This window comes from Montipora foliosa, chromosome 2 (genome assembly GCF_036669935.1).
Source record: "Montipora foliosa isolate CH-2021 chromosome 2, ASM3666993v2, whole genome shotgun sequence".
Taxonomy (NCBI): domain Eukaryota; kingdom Metazoa; phylum Cnidaria; class Anthozoa; order Scleractinia; family Acroporidae; genus Montipora; species Montipora foliosa.
The window spans coordinates 27,334,004-27,360,750 of NC_090870.1; the positions used below are offsets into that span (position 1 = coordinate 27,334,004).

General features: G+C 39.4%; 1 protein-coding gene and 1 pseudogene across 1 annotated transcript; one reads left to right on the plus strand and one right to left on the minus strand.

Moving 5' to 3' along the window:
* Positions 1 to 4,164: 4,164 nt before the first annotated feature.
* Positions 4,165 to 19,340, minus strand: LOC137990635 (kelch-like protein 24). Its single transcript, XM_068835754.1, has 3 exons — positions 19,179 to 19,340; positions 9,574 to 9,846; positions 4,165 to 5,510 (listed from the first exon to the last, which is right to left on the minus strand). The coding sequence occupies exons 1-3, from the start codon at positions 19,240 to 19,242 to the stop codon at positions 4,921 to 4,923; spliced, it is 927 nt and encodes a 308-aa protein (XP_068691855.1). The 5' UTR covers positions 19,243 to 19,340; the 3' UTR covers positions 4,165 to 4,920.
* LOC137987208 (uncharacterized) lies at positions 10,413 to 14,128 on the plus strand (annotated as a pseudogene).
* Positions 19,341 to 26,747: the final 7,407 nt, after the last annotated feature.

Genomic DNA, 26,747 nt, shown 5'->3' on the forward strand with positions numbered 1-26,747 from the left:
CTCAAGGACGGAGAGGACTTGAGTTATCACACTTCATAGTCAGTTTTCTTTTTGTTACGTTGAAAAAATGTTAAAAGATCGGCTTTCCTGAAGGAGCCGTTAGCAAGTTCTCAAATGGCTTTTCGGGCCAGAAAAGTTTTCGGGATCTTTGAGAAACGGGCCCCAGGGCCCCGTTTCTCGAAAATCCCGAAACTTTACGGGCCATCATTCGGGTGTCACAATTCCCTTTGTATCTCAAGAACGAAGAAGATTCAAGTCGTCAAACTACACAGTTCTTTTTTTTTTTTTTTTTAAACGTGTTAAAAGATCGGCTTTCCAAAACAAGCGGTTGGGAGTTTCACAAATGGTTTTCCGGGCCCGAAAAGTTTTCGGGACTTTCGAGAAACGGGCTACGGGCCCCAGTTGTACAAACAATGGATAGCGCTATCCGCAGGATAAATTACTATCCGGTGGATAGGATAGTGATTTATCCGGTTGATAGCGTTATCCACCTTTTGAACAACTAGGGCTTGTATTGCAACGGAGTTTCCATAATAACGGTAATGGTACATCAGAGTCGTTTCCTAACAGTACAACAGCAGTTAACCTTAGTTTAGACTTACAGCCTTACAAACATACATAGAAAACCTGGCCCCACTTGTTCAAAATGGTAGATAACGCTATCCACCAGGCCCTAGTTGTTCGAAGGGTGGATAGCGCTACCCACTGGATAAATCATTATCCACTGGATAACTCAATTAATTGGTTTTGCTAGTGTTTATCCGCCGGACAGCGATTTATCCGGTGGATAGCGTTATCCATCCTTTGAACAACTGAGGCCTGGAGTACACCGGTTGCACGACATCACGTACTAGAAGCACTTGTTATCATAGTCCTTTTAGCGTCTGTTTCGTGAAAGGTTGTCCAAGAGAAGCATTTAAGTGTACACGACAATGTCGAAAGGCATTATGGTAAACTGTCAGTCAATTTGAGTCAACGAAAACATAACGACAGTACTATCGAAAACGTCTCCTAGAAATATACAAGTGAGTTTCAAAATTCAGTCAAATGATCCAGGCCATGAATTAGTAACAAAGGGTTAGGATTCACAGAGAAGGAAGATTCTGACGACTTTAACCTTACTCATTTTATGTCATGTTTCGCAGAGAAAGTTTGAGAACTGTATACAAAAATCGTGGCGCACGTGCAGAGCCATCGATTTTGCTAATGAAACCCTTTTGTATTTGGACGTGTTTTGGTAGCGGGATGGCGGGAGAGAGCTTAAACATAAGTCTGCGCGTAGTGCCACTTCATCAACGCTATGTCCTAAGAACTCTTTCATCCAAATAGCTCGCCATGGTAGGTCTTCGCTGTACGTTCGTGGCGTCGTTCATTTTATATTGAATACTGTCTCATACTACCTTTCGGCACTGTCGCAAACGCTATTACGCTTCTTTTGGACAACCTTTCTGGAAACAGCTGTATATATTTGAAATGCGGGTTATAGACGAAGGAGTGAAGGGAGTAAAATGATTCGAACCTATGACCTCGGTTCGAATCCTGTTGGAGCCACCTGAATTTTTTCAGTTTACTTTAAGAGACAATTGCTCAAATTGTCCAGTTAAGTGCGAGGATTACTCCCGGGGGGGGGGGGACTCCCATATGAAACAGACGGGGATGCTCGTCGTCTCGCTTATGGGTGTAAATTTTGGATTTTGGTCTCACTTAGGGTGTTCCGGGCAAAGCAATAATATTTTAAGCCGCCAAGGTCTCGTTTAGGATTTCGCGAGGAAACACAGAATTACGCGAAGAGAAACAGAATTCAAATTTTCTTTTTAACTTATTTTTAGGGGACAAAATTTGCTTAAGCCACGCCCAGATTGGTCTCCTTTAGGGGTCACAAAAAGCTTGAGCCACGCCCAGATGGTCTCCTTTAGGGGTTATATTCAAAATTTCCGACGAGCATCCCAGTTTGTTCCATATGGGAGTCCCCCTCCCCCCCCCCTCCCCCGGGGGGATCACTGCACCCCTTCGGACAGCGTCTTTAGTTAATTACGCAGATACATTAACTGCAAATAGGTCAGTATACGCACGAAAGTTTCCGTGAGAGATGATGGAACACCTTTTATAATTTAGCAACGAAGCACGTTATTAAAGTTAGTTGTGTTTTCTAATACCTGCATTTTGCCTGGCGAGAGTGTGGCCTCTTTGCTGACGAGGTCACTTCCGTTTCATACACCGTTTCAGAACCTTAACACGAACAGCAAGTCCTTTCTAAATTATCGATTGCACACTAATAAAATATAAATATAACTTCACACTACTTAAAAGGGATTCACTGCCTTTCGAAATATTGGCTTTATATGGTACATTCCTTCATTGTTTTGTTTTCTTTAATATTACTTACATTGCTATTGCGCCTATTTGTCGCGTAATTGGCGATCACGTGGGTGTCCAATTACGTGTATCCAATTTGAACAACTCCAAATTGGGTAGCCGTAACACAGTTGTCCAACTGAGTTACAGGTATCCAATTTGGAGTTGTTCAAATTGGATACATGTAATTGGACACCCATGTGATCGCCAATTACGCGACAAATAGGCGCAAGCTGCACTCCTCGGTAAATGATCTGCCACTTTTCACCTCGATTTTAAAGAATAATTGCTAAATATTTCGATTGTCGGAAATCCACAGTCACTGTACTACCACAAGTATTGCTAGCTTGGGTTACCTCTTCATCATGATGATCTGCTTTTCGTTACAAGAGATGTAGGGTCTGTGTATTTACAGGGCAATAAATGTGTCGAGATGCAGTGGTTATTCTTATAGGGTCCGACGTAGATTGCCGTGGATATTAGTGTTGACAGTAAACGCATCAAATACAAAAATGGGTAAGCTGATTTATTTTTTTGTTTAATTACATGTGTCCTGTTTTTACTACCTGATAGTACTACCGCATGATGCATATTAGTTCCTATTTGACTATTTCAAAACTTTTTTTTTCAGTTTACTTGGACAAAAATCATACATCGAGGATTTCTATGTTCTAACTTTGTTGTTCTAGGGAAGCCAAGTCTTAAATTTAATCAATAACGAAATACAAAATAGGGAAATACCATCACACTAGTTCAACAACAGGTTACAAAATGATTTGCTATTAGATCTAGATAATATTATACATACATATTATTTCTACTACGATATGTGATATAACCAAAAGTACGAGAGAAGGCTAAAGTTAATTAATAAACAGACTTTAATCTTTTTAATATGTCAGAATCTTCAGAGTTTAAAATGGCAAAGAGTAATCGCTTGATTTTTTTTCTGGTTTCATATAATAAGTTTTCTTTTTCTGTATTTCTAGATCTGTAGCTTCAACATCAAAGACTAGAACGGAATGCGCAATAACAACATTACAAATGGCGGCTCGAAGCGAAGTGATTCCTGTTGCCTCACTGATAGCATATCTATAGTTTTTGATACTTTTTATGAACTACCAAAAGGTTCAAAATTTTTAGTTTTTGGGGAGCTAGAAATTTTATCCACAGAAGTGATTGATCGCAAGCATTCATTGTAGCATAAAAAGAGAAAAGAAAAAAAAACGGCGACTAAGGCCCCAGTCATGTGGACTTGGGTACCCGAGACAACCCTCGAGCCTTTGTATGTGAAAACGAAGTCTCTGTAGGCCGAGTCAAAGTTGACCCTGCATGAGTATTCAAGGTCCTTATTGAATTATCAAATAGGCTAATACCCCTCTTTCCTTGAGTTCCCCTTGGTCATTCGATCAAAGTGGGTTTTGCGAGGTTTTTGTCGAGTTAATTTTCACTTCTTTGTTACTAATTTCTGCCTTAAATCCTAAATCTAGGTATTACGTGACACTCGCCACATCGAGAGTTGTCCCGGTTAGGCGAATCATCTCTGTCGCTGTTGTTGTTAATTAGTTACTTATCTTCAATTTAAATTTAGTTGTTACCTCTATTCCAAACGGTCACTTCTGAAGATGTATGTCGAAACATACGAAACGTCAAATTAATGAATTTTGTTTTCCAAAATGCGTTTTATTGTCACGTTTGTCACCGCGGTTTGTGTGTTATTTCTTATTACGGTTGGTTACCTCGGCCAGGGCAACTCGAAGGGGTGTGGGAGGGTGAAACCCACATAGCTGATAACATTAAGAGGTAGAGTGGTCGTTTATACGTCTTCCTTATTATAAAGGATACCTCGCCAGTTGGAAAACAACTAGATGTTCTTTGTAGACTGAAGAATATTTTATCGTTTCGGACCAAACTTTGCCTTTATAATTCGTTCATTATGTCTCATTTTCATTACTGTTCCTCCATTTGGCATAACTGTTTAAAGTCTGATAGTAAAAAACTGGATAGGTTGCATGAAAGAGCTCTTCGTTACTTGTACAGTGACGAGTCTTCACAAACTAGCACTCTTTGTGATCGTATTGGTTACAGCCTTGTGAATCGACGTATCCGGAACTTGTTAATTATTGTATTTAAGACAATTAACAATTATCCACCTGAATATGTGAGAGACCTTTTTAGGTTAAGAGACAACATCAAAAATCTGAGAGGGGTTAACAAGCTGCAAGTACCGAAACCTAATACGACTCGTTATGGCAAGAACTCAGTTAAGTACTTGGCGGCTATTACTTGGAACAAGATTTCTGATACCTTAAGATCCCTAAGCACATTGTCAGCCTTTAAAAAAGCAGTCAGACAGCTAAGGTGTTAGCTAGTTCAATATAATATCTATGTTCTTTTGAGTAATTGGGCTTTTTATTGTATATAGCTGTGTCATGTAATCTTTAGGTCTTATTCTGTAAATAGTTTTTGGATTTCCGTTTCTATATTTCTCTCGGCTTATTAGCATTTTTTTTTTGCTAGAGGTCTAATCAACGTCATCAATCCCGAGATTAAATAAAACTTCATTCATCCATTCGCCTTAGAGAGATCGTCCATAGCAGAGAACAGTTTTTCATTAAAATGGACCGCGAGTCCATGGCGGGGGATTTGTCTTTTATGATACCTAGAACTAGAACAGGTTGCGTCAACCATTGACCTTAACATTCCTTGACAGTTTATGCATTCTCTAATTTCCAACCATCTATGGGTCTTAAATTTACCCTCACTGACATGGCTACTGCACCATGACACAAATATTGAAGATTCTCTCAGGAGCCACATCAAACTCCCCACTAACCCAAAAACCTGGGGATACACCTGGTCAAGAACTGTCTCTAATCGTTCAATCCTTTGTGTCAGGTAATAGTGCATCTTTTCCTTATCGAGATCTTGTAGATGAACAGTTTCTGAAAGGCAGTTGAGTCTCATATTCTTGAGCAGATCGATGCAGCATTGATGTACCTTTTCCAGGTTGTACAAATCTGCAATAGCCAGAATCTTCATTACGTTGTCTTTTGTTTTAGGTTTGTCCTCGAGAAACTTCACACAAGGGTCAAAGATAAGTTGTGTCACCTGATACTCGTCACTTAACTGTACAAGATCTTCCACATTTTCCACTGAAAGCATTGAAAGGAAAAGTCCATTTATGATTTATATCTGAGATAATGGAGGACCTGCATGAAAACCAGCTAAGGTCCTGTCAATTTCGAAAAGCTCAATTTTCAAAATATTTTCCGTCCAAATTTCTCCGGTTTGTAGAGCGTTTTCGAAAAGCTCCGTTTTCGTGACGGATTAGTGCGGACGATAGGCATAACCGTAGAAATAAAGCTCTGTTTTTAAATTCCTCTGCCGTTTCGAATTCAATTAAACGCATTAAATTTGAAGGAAATTCGACAGCCAATGAAATATATTTGTTCCCACGGTTAACAGGCGATTCAAAGTCGTATTCGAGAACATATAAAATAAACTATAAGACCACGTGGTAGTCTCTAGCTTTAGAAATCCGCTTTACAATGCTCAAACGTCCTCAGACAACTACGAAAGCCACGAGGTGCACGATAGTCTTTACGCATATGACGTATGACATAAGACGTCACTCAATACGGCGCAGAAAATGCAGGAGTTCGACGAAAAAGTTTCAAAAGAGGACACCCTTGAAACCACAGGACACCCAAGATTATGAACTGCGTTCTGCGAACGCCACAAATAACTTATTAACCTCGAACGTTCAGTCTTTACTGGAAAATCTCAAACCTCGACCTTGCCGTATTGAACGAGCGATAGTAGGGACTTTAAGCAAATCGCTATGTATGGCTGGCGCTAATAAGGCTGCCGGAAGTAAATTTCCCCCAAAAAGAGACACTGCGCATGTACGTTGGTTGCATCCAGGCGTAGTGTGAAATCTGACTACGTTAGTCGGGATGTTTTGGCCCTTTTCAACGGACATCTCGGCATTTTAAGAATTCAGTTGGATACTATATCCTTTAAAGTCAATTTAAGTCAAGGATTGTATCAAGGTTGCCTCTCATAAGCTTGTAAATCCGTATCATGAACTTACGATAAGTTTAGGCAAAGGTGTTCGAATGGCGAAGTGAGTCAAGTGAAATATTCGTGTTCAGCACGAGGTTGTTTTTCTTCGGTTAAGTTTGCTTTGAGGATTTAGTTAAGATGTTTTATATCCGGATACTCTACGATGCTATTTTGCTTCTTTGAGTATTGATATATTTGTGTTTTCACTCGATACTCTTTGAGATATTTGTCTCTGAAATTATATATTTCATCCATCAAATTGTTGTTATTGTACAAGGTGTATAGCATTCGCTTTTGCTTAGAAATAATCTGTTCGTCCTAGCAAGGCGAACAACGGCCATCGTCCTTTGAGCGAAGCCATTTGGCTGTGAGAAACTAAATAAAAGAGATTTTAAACTCCTTAGCCCATGTTTTCTTGTATTTTGCTTTGCTAAACTTAAAATTTAGCAGACCAGCGCGCCGTACTCTCCCCAGACCTTTTCAGTCACGGTAGCCGTAGTAGCACCAGCCGTAGTGATTTGCTTAAACTCCCTAGTGAGCTCAATACGGCAAGGTCGAGGTTTGAGATTCTCCTGTAAAGACTGAACGTTCGAGGTTAATAAGTGCAAGGTCTCGGTCTGAGATTTTCCCGTTAAGACCTCACTCTCGGTTAATAGCGGAGCTCGGCGCGCGCGCGCAGAGCACCATTGTTAAGAAAATATGGTAACCCATCGATGCGAGAAATCTTGGTTTTATAGCAATGGCGTCATCGACCGTCCGTACGTACGTACGTCCACACGTCCATGTGTGCTAATGAGACCAGTATCATGCTAGTTTATAGCATACATCTTTGATATTGGACATCCATGTTTCGATCAATTGACACTTGTCAAGCAAAACAAGGTATCCACTGACCAGCATCACGTGACCATATCGCGGGCTCAAACTTAGACCTTACCGAGGTCAGCTGTTTTTTTAAAGTCTGACCAGGTACTGTTTTTCGAATGGATTGCAGGCTCAACCCAAGTTAACTCACCTAAACATAAACGAGGCTTTCTGTGGCTCGACGCGGCTGCACGGCCATACTACATCAACTATAGTTCTTACACAGTCAACGCTTTTCGTGTTCAGGTGGAAAACGGTTTGGAAGATGTTTTCTTTCTGCATTTTTCGCTGGTTTCAATCCAGTTTGTCATATTATGATATCGTTGGTCCACACTGGTGGTTTTAAAGGTGGTTTAATCGGTTCTTCCATTGTTCGGGAATGAAAATCGAATTTTTATTGTCAACTAGAATTAAATAACAATTATCTGTTCTCTTTTGGACATCAAGAAAAAGTTGATTTGTTTGTTTGTTTCGCTCTAAAATGCGAGCAAACAAGTGCTTTTTTTAATCCGTTTGCCCAACTGGTTTTCGTTGTGCCTCGACAGTGACAAGAAAATTTTGCCGTTATGTTATAAACACGTAATCGCAATGAGTTCTCGTAAAATTAGGAGGAAATCTCACTAGCTTGTGTTTTCAGAAGTTTGTGTTGGAGCGGATCTTGTTTGAAGTTCGTCCTTTCTTGGTTGCATTGCCGTATTTTGGCGATTCTTATTCCAAGCCAACCTGGCGTGTTTCAATGAAATACATCAAAATGTGAATTATCTCGTTTTCAGAGATAAAGTGGATTAAAGTGTATTAGTAAACTCTTCTTTGACCTTGAACTGACAATTTTTTTTATGGCTTCTAATTTTAGCGTGATTCCTATTCGCTGGCTATTGACAGTTGACTCTGACATGGCTTTTTTCCTTTTCCAGTCGTTCGCTGAGGATGTGCTTGTTTTCTTTCAAAACTCATGCGGTTGAAGAATAATTCATTGCCAAACTGGTGAATTCGACAGTAACTTTCACTTGAAAAACAGATATCGCACTCATCGCTCCGCGATTCATGTGATATCGGTTTGTCGCGTGGTATTACCGTGGAATTCAGGAATTCACTAGTTAGGCAGAGAAGAAAATGACTTAATTAAGCAGTAACCGGAAACACGAAAACGGGGACAATTCAAAAACCTTTTGTTTTTACTAATCCTACAGCCAGTAAGAATAAACAACCCGGGAGCTCCGCTTTTAGGCTTGGCTAAATCTATATATTATGTCTGTGTACTCATGATAATTTGTTGCGATGGGAGTGAGACATATTGCGGTGGTTAACCTTTTAAATACCAAATTTTCGCCAAAACATATCGTTTTTAACCATTCAGTCAGGTGTTTTGGCTGCCATGACGCTAAAGAAGCCTAAGTTTTGCTAAGAAAGCTTCTTTTTTTTTCCAAAAGGAGAGATTTTTTGAGGATTACGTACAAAATTGAGCAATATTTCAATTCCGTGTATGCGAATAAGCCAAAATTTGGACTTTTTTTTTGTTATCACCGGTTCTCAATTTTGTTTGTTGCCCCTTTCCTTTCTTTTTTTCGCGCCCCTTTTACTCTGACTACCTTATGCGTTGCATGTTCTTTCTGGCTGCGTGAAAAGTTGGATGTTAATTACGGGCGAAGCCTAAAAATGGATCTTGATCAATCATAGGCTTGGTGGACCATTTTACCAACGTTTTTGCACCAAAACTAACAACGTTGTTTTTCTATTTGCGACATCGGAATGTCCTCGATATCTAAACTTGACCATTGTACGGAAAGGCCTAGCCTAGTTCTACTACCTGCTTATCAAGAATATCTGATGTGATTTAAATTAATGACGTCACAAGTGGTACAAATAGCTCGGCCATTAATTACGCGTATATGCGTAATTGGGTCTCAAAAGGGTTAAAGCAGAAATGAAACTACGTCGTTGGGGAAAGAGAACACGTTTTGAATGATTCTTCGCAAAGTTATAACGGATCAAACTTCCCACGCTTGAGCAAGGGAGAGAATGTGAGAACAAGTCTAATTTTAGTGGAGAATTATCATTTTTTTCGCTGTCTTTTGCTCTAGCGCTTTATTTGTTGTTTCTACATGATTAATAATGGGACACTTTCTTTGACAGCGATACTTTGATGTTTTGGATCGAAAAATGTTGTTTATACATACACCAAACGGTAAATCGGTAAACGGTAACTGATATTCTAGAATCGGTAACCGGCAACCGGTAACCAGATTCCAATTGGCTTAGCTTCAGCTGAAAAATAAATATACATACTTGTAATTTCCACCCGCTCTTGGATGTACTGGAAGCCATAAATTATCTTCAGAAAGTCCAGAACACCACTGGCATTTTTCTCAGGCAGAGGAATCTCGTTGGCCATGGCTTCTTTAAACTGTGATTTGAACATAGCCTTGAACACTGGAGAGTTCATACTCAGTATCAGACGATGAACATGAAACCTCTCGTTCTCCACCACAAGAATTACGTCACTATCTTCCCATGGTTCAGAAAAGCAATGCTTCACCTTCTTTTCTGCTTGATCTACTCCTAAAGAGAGAAAGAGGTTGGAAAAATAACTCAAATCGGAGTTACAAGATCGTGCATTCATTTTTATCCCCAACTTAGAGCCCGTACGCACTTGACGAGTTTTTGTTTATTTTGCAAAAATATATTGCATCACTTTCGTTCTACAAGTGTGTATGGTGTTTTTCTTCCTTCCAAACTTTTGTCAAGCTGTACCAAACTTCCAAAGTGCCGTCATCAGGACAAATCTTTGTCAAGCGTCAAAACTGTCAGATTTTACAATTTGCAGGCGTTAATCTGCCGGAAAATGTCAATCAAGTAAATTTGATCTCGCTTTTCAGAGTCTGTACATAATCAGCAGAAGCCCGCCAAAATGTTTAATTTTTAAGCGGCAAATTATGGGGCGCCGTACTAGTCAATATTGTTTACTTATTTCTATGGTCTCTTAGACTTTTTATGAGATCAAGTTAACTTTTTATGTGGTCTCTTTGAAATTTTATGCGGTCAACCTGACTTTTTATATGGTCAACCTGATGTTTTATATGGTCAACTGTTGACTTTTTATTTGGTCAACCTGTGACTTTTTATATATGGTCAACTGGATGAACTTTTTATTTGGTCAACTAATGCACTGCGCGCGAGGCTCGCAAGAAATATGGCTGGCAGTAAACGAGAGCGTGGACCAGATCACGTCCGCCTGTGCTACAGCGACTCAGGCGCTTGAAGCAATTGGCAACCTCCAATGCAGAGACATCCGAAATTTAGCATCGTCAACTGCTACTGGTAGTGTTTCGAGCAGTTGTAACCCGTCAACAAGCGGAAGTTCTGCGATTGCAGCCGAGCTTGGAAGAAGATTTCCAACATTTCACGCACGTGGGGGGAGAACAAATAGCCGAAAACGTAGTTCCAGTGCCTCGAACCACGAGACATCATCTCGATCGCAGTCATCAAAATTTGGGCGAATTCTGAAGTCCATCGAGCACAGAGACTTAGTGATAATACATAATCCAAGTACAAACCAAGTACCCAGTCACGCAAACAAAGTCAAATTAGAGGAGAGAGGCCTCATCATTCACGAGTTTCCTTTCGACAGAAGGTGGACACCTCAAAAGAAACATTGAAAGCCAACTTCCAAGGAAAGATATTCTGTTTGATTATCTCAAGGTTAGTATGGGTAATATCAGAAGTTCATGTCATGTACCCCTTGTAGTAATATGCAGACCTTTTTACAGATATGCGCGTAGTTAGCTGGCCTTTAAATGAAAATGAGGCCGGAATTGACCTTGTTATGATACAGAATTCCCTCCTTTTCGTATGTTAACGATGTTGTCCTCATGCTAGTTAGTTGAAATTAACACAAGAAAAGCAGTGAGGTTTCTATCAAAACAAGCTCAACTCTAACCTCGCTTTCATTCACAGGCCAGGTAACTAAGCACACAACTGCAAAAACAGTAATTTGAAACAGAGTCAACGTCATTCCTTTTAATTTGATTCTCGAAGTTTGTGTTTGCCCTAAATTTATAAGAAAAACAGACATTAAGGACTGTGATCAATATGTATAAGGGCTGTTGCTTTGCTAGTGATCACATATTGACAGATACTTAGGAAATGTAACCTTTCAAAGCTGGTTGTGTTCCTTTCATTTTTTGTTGGAATGTCAATTATATGCCATCTCATAACAAAGAGAATTTTTTCCATTTGTGACTGCAATCTGAGAAAAGGAGGGGAATGGGGGTAGGAGACCAATAGTGAAAGCGCTGGTACTCCTTGTTCTCAGAGATATGGTTAGGGGTAAATCTGTACCAAAGCATGTAATTATACAACACAAGGGAGAACAGTTTCGTTTTCCTTTCCTTTATATAGGCATGCTATGGAACCTTGGTGATTCCAAAACTGGCAAAGGGGGTAAGGATGGATGGTGAATGGATAAAGCTCTCAGGGCAAGGGAGTGTGTACATCAGATGTATAGATCCCCTTGAAGATGAGGATAAAGATGAAGAGGATGAGCAACTGACGAGTCCAACCTTTAGTCAACTCTCTGATGACCTCTCAAACAACCCTGTGGTAACAATGTCTTCACCCCTTCAGCAGCCAATTAGTCAGCCTCAGCCCCTAGATCAGGCAGATCCACTGTTGTTGGTGCCCGTAGAACTGCCTGTAGAAGTGCCTCCATTTATTGACCCATGGAGTGACCAGTCCACACACAACACTAATTGTGATGTAGTTATTAGTAATGTCGTACCAACTTCTCCAACATGTAGTGAAGAAGTGCCAACGAAAATAATAAGAGTACACAGATCCCTCATTAGAGAAGATATGATTGAGATCTTTCTAGATCCCTCAATGTTGAAATTTAATGTAAATGCCATCATTATAAATCAGCATGGTATTGAAGAGGCTGGACAGGGTAATGGGGTCTTAAGGGAAGTCTTTTCTTTGTTTGGAAAGATTGTTATGAGTCACACATGTTGGTAGAGTGTGAGAGGGTTCCCTACATCAGGCATGATTTTGACAGAAAAAAGTGGGAGGCAGTCAGAAGGATACTTGTTAAGGGATATAATGGTTGCCAATATTTTCCCCTCAAGATAAGCAAAGCTTTTTTCACTGGTTGCCTTTTTGGGGAGGGAAGTGTAACCTCCATGATGTTGCAAGACTCCTTCAAGCACTATGTCTCTACATCTGAGGCTATTGTAATAGAGGGCTGTTTGTCTGATAGCATTCAGGGTGACAATGCAGAATTACTTGACTTTTTGTCAGCTTTTGATTGTAAATGAAGAGTTATACAAGACAACCTAGTGGAAATAATCAGAGAACTTGCCCACAAGGAAATAATTCAGAAACCTCAATATGTAGCTGATTGCTGGGGGCCTATTGTTTCCCACCTTCAGTTATATTTTCCTGATATGTGTTCTTTGCATGAACTGTATTCTTCTATACTACCAACTAATGTCAAAGTTATTTCTCTCCTTAAAGTGCCCCTTGATCAATAACGATTTCTTAAAGCATAAACAAGCAAATATTAACGTTAAAAGCCGACGTTTCGGCGTCATCGTGACACCATTCTCAAGGCAAATAGAATAAATAATGCGATATCGGTTTGATTTAAATAGTCTCTACAAATTAACATAACAACAAAGGATCACAAGTTCTTCAAGTGAATACCTTCGCGCGAATGGAATCCGTTTGCACGTTTAGGGATGGTTTAAGTTTTCTTATGAAAAGCATCTCCTTAATTAGGCAATTTTGGCGACCATAATTCAAACGTACCACCTTGTTTTTCAGAACAATTTCACGTGCTTACCAAATGTACTAACAAGTTTGATTGCCTAATTAAGGAGATGCTTTTCATAAGAAAACTTAAACCATCCCTAAACGTGCAAACGGATTCCATTCGCGCGAAGGTATTCACTTGAAGAACTTGTGATCCTTTGTTGTTATGTTAATTTGTAGAGACTATTTAAATCAAACCGATATCGCATTATTTATTCTATTTGCCTTGAGAATGGTGTCACGATGACGCCGAAACGTCGGCTTTTAACGTTAATATTTGCTTGTTTATGCTTAAAGTGCCCCTAACCCCAAAATATTTTTTTTCGCTAAAGTGAATCTTCGCACCTGTTCGAAACGCATTGCGGTAATTTTTTCCCTTTTCTAACAAATCCTGCCATTTTATAGGCTTCGAAAGTTGCGAAAATCCAAGCATCTTTTGTTCACGACCGAGTCAGAAGGGGAGTGGGTCTATTCCTGACTTGACGTCACAATCTAATTTGCATGCATGTTTACAAAGAGTTAATGCAATGTAAATCAGGTTCTGACGTCAGCTCAGGAATAGACCCACTCCCCTTCTGACTCGGTCGTGAACAAAAGATGCTTGGGTTTTTGCAACTTTCCAAGCCTATAAAATGGCAGGATTTGTTAGAAAAATGAAAAAATGGCCGCAATGCGTTTCGAACAGGAGCAAAGATTCATTTTAGCGAAAAAAATATTTTGGGGTTAGGAGCACTTTAAAGCAACACCCCTTACAGGTGCTGAGGGGGAGACCTTAGCCCACTTAAAGAGATTTATAAGAGGTCTTGACTAGTTCAAACTTGCCACTTTTTTGAGATTTACTACAGCATCAGATGTTCTTGTTCCTGATATGCTGACAATTTCTTTCACAAGCAATGAAGGTTTTCAAAGACGGCCAGTTGCTCACACATGTAGCTACACGTTATAACTACCAAGCACCTATTCAAGTTTCTGTGAGTTCAGAGAAGACTTCATGGCTGTTTTAAATGCAGATAATTAAGAAATGACCATAGTTTAAAGACAAATGATGCTCTCATCTACATTTGTTTAACCACCCAATCTTCTGTCACTTTGTTAAGTCTGGTAATATTTGAGGTCTCATTTAAAAGAAAATTTCTCCTCAAAATAACATGTCTTTAACAATGCAACATGCAGGTCATCAGTATAGGGAAATTGATCACCAAAGATCAGATGTTCCAGATATTTCTCCCAATTAGTATTAAAAGAAATGTGTCACCAACATTGAGGAGAATGTGCTTGTCCAGTAGTGGAACTTACAGAATTAGCTTGGATGGCACAGTTTTTATCACTTTCCAGATTGTCGTATTAATCAATTGATACAACAAAAATGGTATCAAGAACATGCCTTAACACTGGTAAACAATTTATGGAAATACATGTATTCTCAATATCACCGATGTTTAGGCACATTTTTGATTCCATTTTTATCGTGTCAACTGCGGAAGAATGGTTGTATTAATCCGTCACGTAAACTTGCTGGAATGTGATAGAAATTGATGTCAGCCACCTTGAATAAAATTGCAACAAGTGCATTATGAAGGATTGTATGATGAGGTAATGGTTGTAAGGCTCTGCTGTCTTTGAATAATTTTGAATAATCGTAATATGTTACAACTTTGTTGTTGTTGAAATTAACAGTTAAGGATAAAAGAGATCTTGTTTGATGTTTTCAGTTGACGCCGTTGGTGTCTTAGATGTCTTCATAGTAGCATACAGTCAACGAAATCAGAAATGTCGTCAATCTTAAGTTTCAACGTTTTTAGTACCTTACGATGACTCGCAAAATAAAGATTATTTTTCAAATCATAGAAACCAATAATTATGTTTAAACAATGCAGATAAGTGCTTTCTCCACTTATGTCTTCGTCTTGCAAAGTACATGTATTGCATCGACTTTCCAAATCTGCCATCTGTTGAGAAGAAATGTGAGCACTGATCCTTGGAACTACCACCTGGTAGTCTTCCTCCTCTGCAGGGAATGGTCCTGATGGATCAAATCCATATTCATGTGCGCTATCGTTATCAAATACACTCGCCACTCCAGCATAACTAGACTGGTCATTCTCAAGCATACCAGATGTATATAACTGTAGTGGAGAACGGTTTCCTTCAGAGGATAAGGGATAGTTTTGCCATTGGTTTTTGAACTCTTCTAAGCACTTGTAAATTCTGGGGATGTATGTGTAATGTAATGCAAATAAATGCAGTTCATTAAGAGGACCAAGAAGCCCTCTGTCCTCCAAGTGGGCAAATGTTCTTGCAAAGAAACAAAGTACGCCAGAATAGACATCTCTGTGTGCTCTCTCGACTCAGCAGTTGTGTACGGAACTGCTGGTTATGATGCTTCCCCTACCAACACCTCTCTGTTCTAACATGAATTGTGCCACTTTAAAATTTTCCATACCGTAGTCGCTTCGCACCCTAGATGGTAATCCGTAGCTGTTAACTCCCTTGACAAACTGCTCCAACACTGTGTCAGCTGTATTGTCATTACAGCAGTGCGCATAAATTATAAGGCGGGAATCAACGCATAGATGGGTTATGAGTCGCCATCTGATAAGTTTGTGATTGCTGTCAATGTTCCACAAAGCATTTGGAGTTGGAACACTATACTTTCTTCTGTAAATTGCTGGTCGCCACCTCAAAGCTGTGCCAATGGGATCAAGGGTGCGGAGACAATTCCTCACTCGCTATCGTTGGATATTTAATCCTCTACTCCTGAGAGCATCCAACAGTCTTGCCTGCCCAATATTGGGAGTTAAGGTTTGGATTTCTTGTACTATTTTTTCTAAATTCAGTATCTGAAATCTGAGTCCAGCTTAAGTCCTCGTACCCAGTTATGCCATACATCATTCTTCTCCTCCTTAGAGTACTCTCACTCACTCCAAGTAAATGGGCTATTTTCTTTCCACGGGAAATGCAGTTCTCACAAAAAACGTATTTGTTCTTCCGCGGTAACGTAACGTGGGCGTCCTGGACCATTGCATGTGGAAATGGTTGGGCTACTATATGCAGTTTCCCTAGTTAAATCTGGAGCACCATGTCTATGTAGTTGTAGTAGATTACCCAAGTTCCTTACATTAGTCAGAGTTACATTTAGGATTGGTAACACCTCAGCAAAATCACTATTGCTTTCCATCTCGGAAATCAGCAACTGAATGGTGTCTGCAGCAGCCATCAATCGACCAATAGCCTGATCAATATCCTCTAATGACAAGCTTTGCGACTTATCCGCTTCTTCAAACGTTGTTATTGTAGAAAGCAGTAGCTTGAGATTGTCGAAGAATAAAAACAATCCATATTCATTTCTTTCTCTCGCTGTCTCTCGACTCATACTTGGTCAAAGATCACCGTACAGTTATAACTAGTTGATTTCGCTGAAAGCCCCATCAGGTGTGCGATGCATTTAATAGTTTACCAAATAAAAAGTCCATCCAGTTGACCATATATAAAAAGTCACAGGTTGACCAAAAAAAAAGTCAAAAGTTGACCATATAAAACTGAACTTAGGTTGACCATATAAAAAGTTAGGTTGACCGCATAAAAAGTCAAAGGTTGACCATATAAAAAGTCATCTTGACCATATAAAAAGTCAGGTTGACCGCATAAATTTCAAAGAGACCACATAAAAAGTTAACTTGATCACATAAAAAGTCTAAGAGACCATAGTAATACATGTAAGTAAACAATATTGACTAGTACGGAGCCCCATAGCAAATCGAGATGTGAAGATGGAGAACGACGAAGACTTTAACGACAATTATTCATTTCTTACCCATAAATGTTGAAATGAAATCTCCACTGGCATAATAAAAGCAACAACTGCCATCAGAGAAAACAAAATGGCTTGAAGGACGAAAGAAAGAAGAAAGATTTAAGGTCTCTTTCGCGCGAACGGAACCCAAAGGAAGATGTTAGATTTCAACGAGATTGACACTTGCGGTTATCAAATAATTTTGGTGTTTTCAAGTGCGTACGCGATTAGCAAATTCAAAATTTGGTGGAGACAAAAATTGTCGAGATGTTTAGCAGAGCGAAACTGAAATCTTGTCAACCCAGTGCATACGGTACCTTATTCAGTTTTATTCTCGGCAAGATTTCCGCACAGGTCCCTACTTCATTATGCATACACTCCTTTGTTTCAAGAAAACAATAGCGATAACAATAGACGTCCTTTGGGACTGTGGCGCTTTGTTCTTTCTTTTTAGAGGTTTTTTTTCTAAGTCTATATGGACTTAAAAAAAGTCGGTCGAACTTCGGTCTGAAATACGGAAAATCGAACAGTTTTTTCTGCAATTTCGGCACTGCCCTGCTGTGGGCTCGTTTGTCTGGGTCGACGAAGTTTAGGCGATGGTTAACTGCGGTGAGATGATGTTAGCCCTTGTCTTGTAGGCAGTTGTAAACTTTCCGTCCACAGGTAGCTAGGGCTAATATTTTTTCAAGGAAAGTTTACGGTCAGAAAATTAATATGTGTTCTGGCGGATTGAAGGCTATCCATGGCAGTTTTTTCTTGAACATCGCGAAAGAGATCCATCTCCCGATGCGGCACTTTGTCTTTGCCAACTGACTGCGTTTTCACACAGATTTTGGACATGGAAGACGAAAGTAAATTGTTTTCTTTGCACCACTCTATCCACAACTCTGGAAAGGCTATAAAGCAGGGACAATTTCCAAATGATCAAATCTCCCATTGCTGTGACCCTTTTACTTCGGTAGCCATCTTTACGAAGACACAAGTTTGCTTCAAAAGAAGGGAAATATGAAACGATTTTAATTGCAATGAACTCGTGCATGAAAGTTTCCCATGAAAGATGCACCAATCAGACTTTAAGCGTGGTATACTCTTCCACGCAGTGAACTTATAAGTGTGTCGCACGCACGGGCATGAAGGAAAAGCAGGTCACAGTTCACAGCAATACTTGAAAACCTAGAACTATCACAGGGACTAACCTTAAGCCTAAACAGTGCCTTTAGTCGTAATTAGGGTTACGGTTAGCATTATTTAAGGGATGGGTTGTTTCAAGAGTAGTAAAACAGGGATCTCTTAACGGTAACCTACAAGTGTAAGTTCGATTGTAGGTGCTCGGCGCGGCACGTGTATATAATTACGTATCATTGTTATGTAAATAGTCAGCCAGAATTCAAAATAAATATCATTTTCAAGGTGTGAATTAGTAACTTGACACGTTAGCTCAGTGGTAAAGAACTGGTACAGGTGTGGGCGATGAAGGGAAAGAAGAGAGAGAGGGAGGGGAGAGAAAAATGAGATCCGTTTTTATTCATCCCGTAAGTACAAATTAACCATGTATATATTCGGTTCTCTTGGGTATACGTATTGTTCTACAAAACAATAGCGCGAATGAATAATTAATTTATTCTGCATGCATAATAAAGTAGGGACCTGTACGGAAATCATTCCTTATTCTCTTCTTTTGTTATTTATATAAGAAAAAAACAAAACAAAAAAATGAATTAGGGAAAAACGGATGAAGAGAGCGAATGTTAGGTGCCTTTTTACATGAAATGCTACGCTCGGAAAATCATCTAATTTATAAATATTCAAATATCAACATAGCTAAAAGAGGAAATTGGTTTTCGTGACCAACAATTTTTAAATTTAAAAATTTGCACACTCTACTTACATGAACACAAATTAAATTGATCACCTCGCCGTACAAACCATGGAGCCAAATGACACACTTGCGTATTTATTTTCGGAACAAACCGTAGATTTAAATATTTATGCATTTGATAGACTGAAATGGCAAAGAAACCTTCTTAATAATACCCTGGGTGCTAGAGGGGTTTTTTTGTTTTCGTGGCGAAGCTGCGCCGGATTGTGAGCGGCGGAGCCGCGATCGATATCGTGGCAAACACGATCTCGGTCGCAGCTTCGCCGCAACGATTCGCCACGAAAAGATTAAAAAAACCTCTTGCACCCAAGATATGTTAATAACCGATCTTAAGGTTGCACTTTCAGCTTCTTTTTTTGATCTTTCAGTATGCATATGCAGCAGCTAGCAGTATGATGTGAATCGTAAACTCACCAGTTTCGTTGTGGCTTCCCTTTTCTGAAAGGCTTGTGTCTTCCATGGTGCTGTTAGATGCCATTTCTGTTATAAACTATTGAAAACTTTATCGTCGCCAAGCGAAAAGGTATTTTAGTGCGTGTTCTGTGTTTCCTTCACCACTGGAACACCGAAGCCCTTCAATCGCGTGTGACACTGGGAAGAGGATCCGCGCCTTTCATTAGGAGACTGGAGACTAGTAAACCTTGATCACTATATCATACGTCGTACCTTATTGGTACTAATTTTCGCGGGCAAAAAGGTCAGCATATTTCGCGGGTCTTTATTTTAGCGATTTGGGTGCAAAACTATTTTCTTAGGGAATTAATTTTCGCGAAAATGAAAAAGAAAACATATTTCGAGATTTTTATTATTATTTTACTGCACACTTCTTATTGCTGAAAATCATCAACTCATAACAAAACCAAATTAAACTATAGAAATCGCATCTGTACCATTAGGCATAGTCAAAGACATTATCATCATGCTTAACGTTCTTTGCAATTGCATACATATTTACATTGTACCTTGGTACCATTGGCATAACGTTTTGGGCCTCTATTCAATTTCTAGGGCGAGCTCAATGTCAGTGAACGGGTCTTCTAGGGAGATCCGTTTGTCCATCTAAGAGGTCAGAGATCCCGGCTTTCTCCCATCCTTTCGCGATGAGTCGCACACACACAGGACTAGTCAGGTGGTTGTAAAGGTCCACCAACCAGACGGCATGAAGTAGTTTTAGGACTGTTAGTCTCAGATCCACGTTAACATCAGTACTGTCGTCTCCCGATTCTATTTGCTGCTTTACTTCGTTCGAGTACCATGCCGTAAACTTGTCCTTCATTGTTAAACTGTTTTCTACATCTTTTCTTCTTCATCACTGTTTTTTTCACACATTATAATTTCACGTTATAGCTTGCACACATTATACGTAGGCGTGTTTCTTCATTAAATTGAGAAAACTAGAAATATAGGAGGGTATTAAATTTTGCGACATTAAATTTCGCGGGATTTTTTTTTCGGGTCGCTTTAAGTTCGCGATTTTTTTAAAATCGCGAAATTAAAGCGACGCGAAAATTAATACCAATAAGGTACCATCGGGGAAATTTCAGTCTTTACCTTAATGCTACCGTCATTACTGGGTTGCCAAACCCAGTTGGAATCTGCGTTTCATTTCGTCATTTTTTTTATTATTTTCCGTGTCGGTAAAAGTCTTGCCTGTCACTCCCCTGCTAAGTGGTGTCTTTGTGCATAGAGTCTTCTGTGCGTATTTTCTTAGGTTTGAGGGGGCTGAGGGTACTGCGTAGATTTCCTTGGTGCACACAGGAGAACATTTAAGTAACCTGCGATGGCGTCGGAAGTCATTTTAACGCGAATGGCGTTTTAGTGCATCTTTAAACCAAATATACCCTTATGGAGGTCAATTGCATAAACAAGACAGGCGGTGGGAAAAAATATCTGGAGTCTTAAAAGCGACGAGTAATGATCTTCGACAACAATCTTTCCACCGTCGAGCCGAAATCAAAGTAAGCTGTATTTCTAAGATTTTATCACGATTGTAGTGTTATGTACAAAACTGAAACCAAATGGTAACGTATGGATTCAACAAAGACAAAGAAGGAATCGAACACCTAAGTGGATCTGTGATTTCTGTTGTCTAGCAGTCTTCAGGTAAAAAATAATTGAAAATGTGACAGTCAAGAATTATTTGAAAGAAAGCTTTTCGACTATTTTGTGCTTCATTATTCAAGGATAAGGTTCTTTAGGAAAGGGTTTGAACCTGAAATTTATTTTGTTGCGTACATGGTAATTTGACACGATTGAGTTATTTGTTTCACGCACGCAATAAAATAGGATGAGGTTTTTGCCCCTAATAGCAAATATGTTGTTTGCTTCAATAAATTTTTCGCTGCAAAAGGTGGCCTTTATGATTTCATCATGTGGTGTAATTAATATTCGAGCTTAACAAATTTGCATACGTGCGTTGAAATATGATACGCGAAGAGACAGGATTTTTTTCTCTCTGGCAAACGATTAATAGGTAGCCAAATTTTTAACCTCATCTCTTTTGTCACCATAGTGTAAAATGAAGTTTATTTGGAAAGCCAACAATATTTCTTTAACTTCCTGGCTAATCCAATTTGTTGTTACGACTTACTAGTGCGAAGATTGTTTACATGAAACGCCTCACGCTTTTTGTGAATTTTGAGTGTCCTGAAATTACATCATTTCCTTGAAATAGCTCCTTTATCACGAAGATTTTTCAACAATATATCGTTTTACTCTCGACCCAAAAACATTCAGATAGTAAAAGACTTCATATTTATTAACCATTTCTTTTGCTTTTGTGCTTGTCAGCATTGTGATTTGCGATAAATCGCAAGTCTGTTTTTTTTTTATCTCATAGATGTTTTGATTTTCAATTACATGGCCGCTCAACATCGCGATTGTGAAATAGTTGACCATGAAGTCAAAATAGAAACGCCTCTCAGGAACCCGACAGATGAAATGTGAATATTCAGTTGAATAACGGAAATTTCTTGGCAAAAAAGTACGTTGTTTTACTCTGAAAACGACGAACGATTAACATTTTTTCCCATAGTTCATTCAGTTGATACTAGGTGATCACGTGCACGTTTATGGTTGCCTAGCACGTGATCGATTTCTTCCTTTTGACAGAACCAACCTCGTTCCCAGGGTCTTCTCGGCTTTCAATATGGCAGCGGGTCGGCAGAAGGCCCTGGCACACAGAGAACTAAAAAGATCGCTGATTGGTGCATTTCTCACATTAATTCTGATTGGTTTAATGTCGAAAGAAAGATGGCGGCTAGTGAGGAGAGCGAGGAGAGCCAGAAGAAAAACAGAATTCACGTTTAATCATTTTTAAAATTGCAGCTGTTCCGTAAGAAGCAGCCGCAAATTAACAAGCATAACAGTCAAAACGAATTCGCCGTTTCGATTCCAATTAAAGCTATGATGGCTTTTCACGATCTCTGGAATAGTGATCGCTGGATATATAAAAGGACATAATTGGTATTTGAAACAACATTTTTGAGTGATTAGCGTTAGGAGACACTTTTGGTGTTGTTTATATTTACTTGTCTGCAGCACAGTGACATGTACACTCTGCAGTAATCCATATTCTTTCCCATATCATCCCTTCCACACTCTTCAGCTAGTGGTACACAAAGAGATTTAGAACTGCTAAAGATGATGAGATGCTTATGTTTAGGACTTGGACAAATTGTACCCTTTTTAATTAGGCCCAACAGATTTCATGAGTAGCATTCCAAGACATTATATTGCCTTCACTGGTAGGACAAGACATGGAAAAGTTCTTTTCATAGCTTGAAAAGCACAAGAAGCAGATTGCTATGGAATAGCATGCTCAACAACGTACATTGGCTTGATTATTCAACTTTACCACAAAATAATAATTATATTTACAATAACAAGTTGTAAGAATGTGGGCACTAAACATGCTGTGGTCCCCTGTTGGCAATAAGAAAAGAATTAAAATACTGATTTTACACTGACATGACAATACGTGCAGTCAATCGATGACATGAGAGATGGAACCACAATAGAACATTCAAATGGTTTCACTTTGAAAATGAAGTACCACAGATTCTCAAAACAAAATATGTGGTATAATAATACTTCCTTTCCAGAAAATAGCTTTGGGTCAATGTATACTGGGGAAAGTCGTTGTCAGAAGGCTCATATACACCGATAAGAAATCAGTGTATGAAAAAATTAATGATAATCAGGTTGAATTGATTGAAAATAAACATGCAATATAAACTATACATTACCGAAGACAGTGAACATATCTCCGTGACTAAATAGCTAGAACCAGGGCTTTCATTGAACCTTAGCTCACTGGATTTTACGGCAATCAAATGTTTGTGATGTTACAGGGGAAACTGTGTGCAATGGCTGTTTCCAAGCTGTTTAAGAATCACAGCCCCGAGAAATATAGCCGTATATAAACTTGCATTATTTTAAAATAACATGAAATGAAAAGCAAAGAGAGATTTCTCTGTCATCTGCTGCATTCTCGTTGCTCGTGCATTAATCCATTCGTATTTTTTACATCAAATTTTACACCTTTGGGTCCCCCCTTCGTACTCCATTTTGTTTTGTTGGCTGTTGTACCCTCACCTTATTCCTTGCCGCCGTTTTGAAAACATTTGCATATTTGTCCATCCTCGATGGACAAATTTTGATCACGTGATCTGCTGTGTGCCAGGGTCTTCTCCCGACCCGCCGCCATATTGAAAGCTGAGGAGACCCTGGGAACGAGGTTGTGACAGAACATCATGACCTTTTACTTCATTCATAAAAGTCAGAGACTGCAGAAATTTTCGTGTTTTTACGATCGATTGTCACAAATCTTTCGATGCGAATTCGATTCAGAGTTATATATAAAAAAAACTATGACATTTTTTTCTTCATTTGTCTTTTGCCTTACCTTTACTGTTAACTCCCGGCTTTTACGGTACTTTTTGTTGCAAACATAAAGCCAAAAAATGTTTTGACCTGGCATCAAAAGAAAAGGAATTATGAGGCGGAAACAACATCTTAGTGTGCGCAATAAACGTTTGCTTAGTGCAACTGCAAGACATGCATGACATGCAGGAAAACGTCAGTCAGAGCAATATGCAATTAGTTTTTTTGCAGACTATTTATTTAAAGAAGAAACGAGTGAATTTTACTAAAGAGCGTGTTTTGTTATCTGTAAACTGAATTTATTGCCAAAGCTTAAAAAACTGAAAGACCTCAAAAAAGGACAGGACATTACAAAATAATTAAAAGTGTGAACGTGTGAGTAAAAGGGCCTCTGCTGGCACGATATCTGGGTGACCCCTCAAATGGTATTAAAGACTCCCGACTTAAAAAAATTAACTGGAATGCTGTAGTTCAATGCCACACAATTCAGTGCCTTCTGTTTTTCTGTACACATACCTTAGGCAACCCAGTGTACGCTCACGGAAGCGTCTAGTGTTTAAGAAAGTACAGTCACAACAACATTATTTTCATGTTTTCTTCATATTTTTTTAAACCTGTTTACTAAAGGCAGTCGAACCTCTGGTTGCGAACACCTCTCCTCAGCGACCAGTTTTCCAGAATACCAAAAGTCAAATCACTATATTTAGAATCTCTTGTAAGCGACCACTTTCATAGCCTAAAGTTTGAAATTTTCGTTTGTTTTTAACCTCCCGTAAGCGACCACTCGGACGGTAAAAGAGCAGAAATTGGATAATAAGGTGTTGTAAAATATCGCATTCTTATACGGTACAAGAGCCGGAAATTTAATTTCTCAATGGGAAGTGCCGTATTTTTTCTCGAAATTGACTTTTCATACGTATAAAACATATAAAACATGGGCAAATCTCTGAGGTTACCATACACTAATGTGGGAAGAGCTCGACCCAATACGGTCCAAGCTCTCATAAGCGACCACCTCCCGTAAGTGACCACCTAGGCTTTTAGTGGTCGCTTACGGGAGGTTTGACTGTATATTTTGGGAAAAGCTAAAAATTATACCTATATATTTTTTTTACCTTTACTTTGCAGTCACCTTTTATAAAGCAACAAATATATCACAAAACGTTTACACTTATATAAACGAAAACGTACACTTGGTAGCGCCCCCTACCTTTACTTTGCAGTCACCTTTTATAAAGCAACAAATATATCACAAAACGTTTACACTTATATAAACGAAAACGTACACTTGGTAGCGCCCCCTACTTTTTAAACTAGAAGGAATAAGACCTCCGGGGGGGTTTCTCAACATGCGGGGAGTCTCCGTCCCCAGGGTCAAAAGCTTTACCCATTTTTTGGCAATTTTCACAGAAAAAGCAACCCTTTTGCGACCATCCATTCAAAATGGCACTCTTTTTATATCCTAACAATAGGCAAAAGAGGAGTAAAAAAATGTTTTTGCCAATAATACTTGGATAAATTGGACGTTTGGTACGTCTCTTAGCAAAATATTTTGAAAGGCACTTTGTGCTCTAAGCCTAATTATACTTTTTCATAATCTACAGTGGAAACAGACACTTGTAGTTGCCATTTTTGGTTACCCAGAGGACCGTTTATTCTACAATAAGAAACTGCAGCATAAAAAATATGCTTGACTTAGCTATATCAGCCATTCTCAGCAAAGTCAAATGGGTACCTGGCATAAGTTCGATGGGTGAGTTTCGTAAGGGTACTGTCGTCTGCTTTAGTCCGAGAACTTAAAGAAAAGAGGACAGCAATCTGGAATTATCGAGCATGTTTACCCCTGCCTCAAATTGGCAACTGACTCCAAAAAGTCACATAAAATAATTTACCTCCCGAGAAATAAATACCATATTTAAAATAACTAAATAACAGTTTTCCCTTCCTTTTTTTTCACCCTGGGAAACTTCCCTACCCTTCAATATACCTCCAGCCTGTTAATGGTACACCTTTCAGGCGGAACCTCCCCTTACGTTTTATATATTATAGGGAGTCCCCTTTCCCTGGGGTAAAACCGGCAACGAATGCTTGCTTGATTCGGTTCACTGAACTGGATAACGAGAAAGAAGTCACGAAAGTAACACAAGAAAACATTTTCCCGGCCAAAAAACCATTTTTGTACAATTTTGAGCGAGGAAGTCAATGTCTGGGGGAGGCCGTGTTTTTAGAAGACGCTTCGCTGTTACTGCTGATCTCTTGGAAACATCGTATATAAAAAGACTGAAATTAAGCAGCACAGAAATCAACTTGCAAATTGCATTTAATATAGACAATAAACTCTATGCGCGCTTTCATGACCGTGTTTTAATGTTAGTCGAATTGGCAAGCAGAATCGTCAAGGAATAAGGGAGAAAACGATGTGCACAAGTTAAAATAAGCTAGGTCGGAACAAATATCTCAACTGGAGGCAAAGCTTTGCCCTTAGCAGCAGTTAGTATTTCATATAACTTTTTACTATGGTAATTTCATCACGAAAGTACATATACTAACCACCACACTTTCACTCAATTGATAACTGCTCCTGGCATTACAAGCTGAATAGACGTAACTATATCTTTTAATACAACGTAAAGCACAACGCCAGGTCAGGTCAGGTCCGTTCTTGGACTTGCCACAGGTGACCATGTAACCCTGTGCTACCTGCCTCATGCAGAGAAGGAAACTCTGTCAAAAAACCTCGCTGCCTTGCGGTGTCATTGAGATGACAAAGGCTAGGGGAGTAAACCCCAACAGATAATCCGGAGTGGAGCCCCTAAGGCGGCTGGTTCTTGCAACGCAATACCTTCCGGCAACTCCTGCAGCCAACCTGACGCCAACTGTATTGGTTTGTCCTTTCCGTTGGATCTCGTCAGCACGGTTAGAGAGGGGGGTCCTGACGACTGGGCATCCCAGGTCCTCCATATCATCGCCCAGGCCTGCGCCCTGGAGAGGTCACTCCAGTGCCGCATCCCGCGGCAGCACAACATGGGGAGACGGCAGTTACCGGTTAAAAGCCCAGAGCTTATTGGCGTTAGTTCGGGCGCCTGGGGCTGTCTCCTG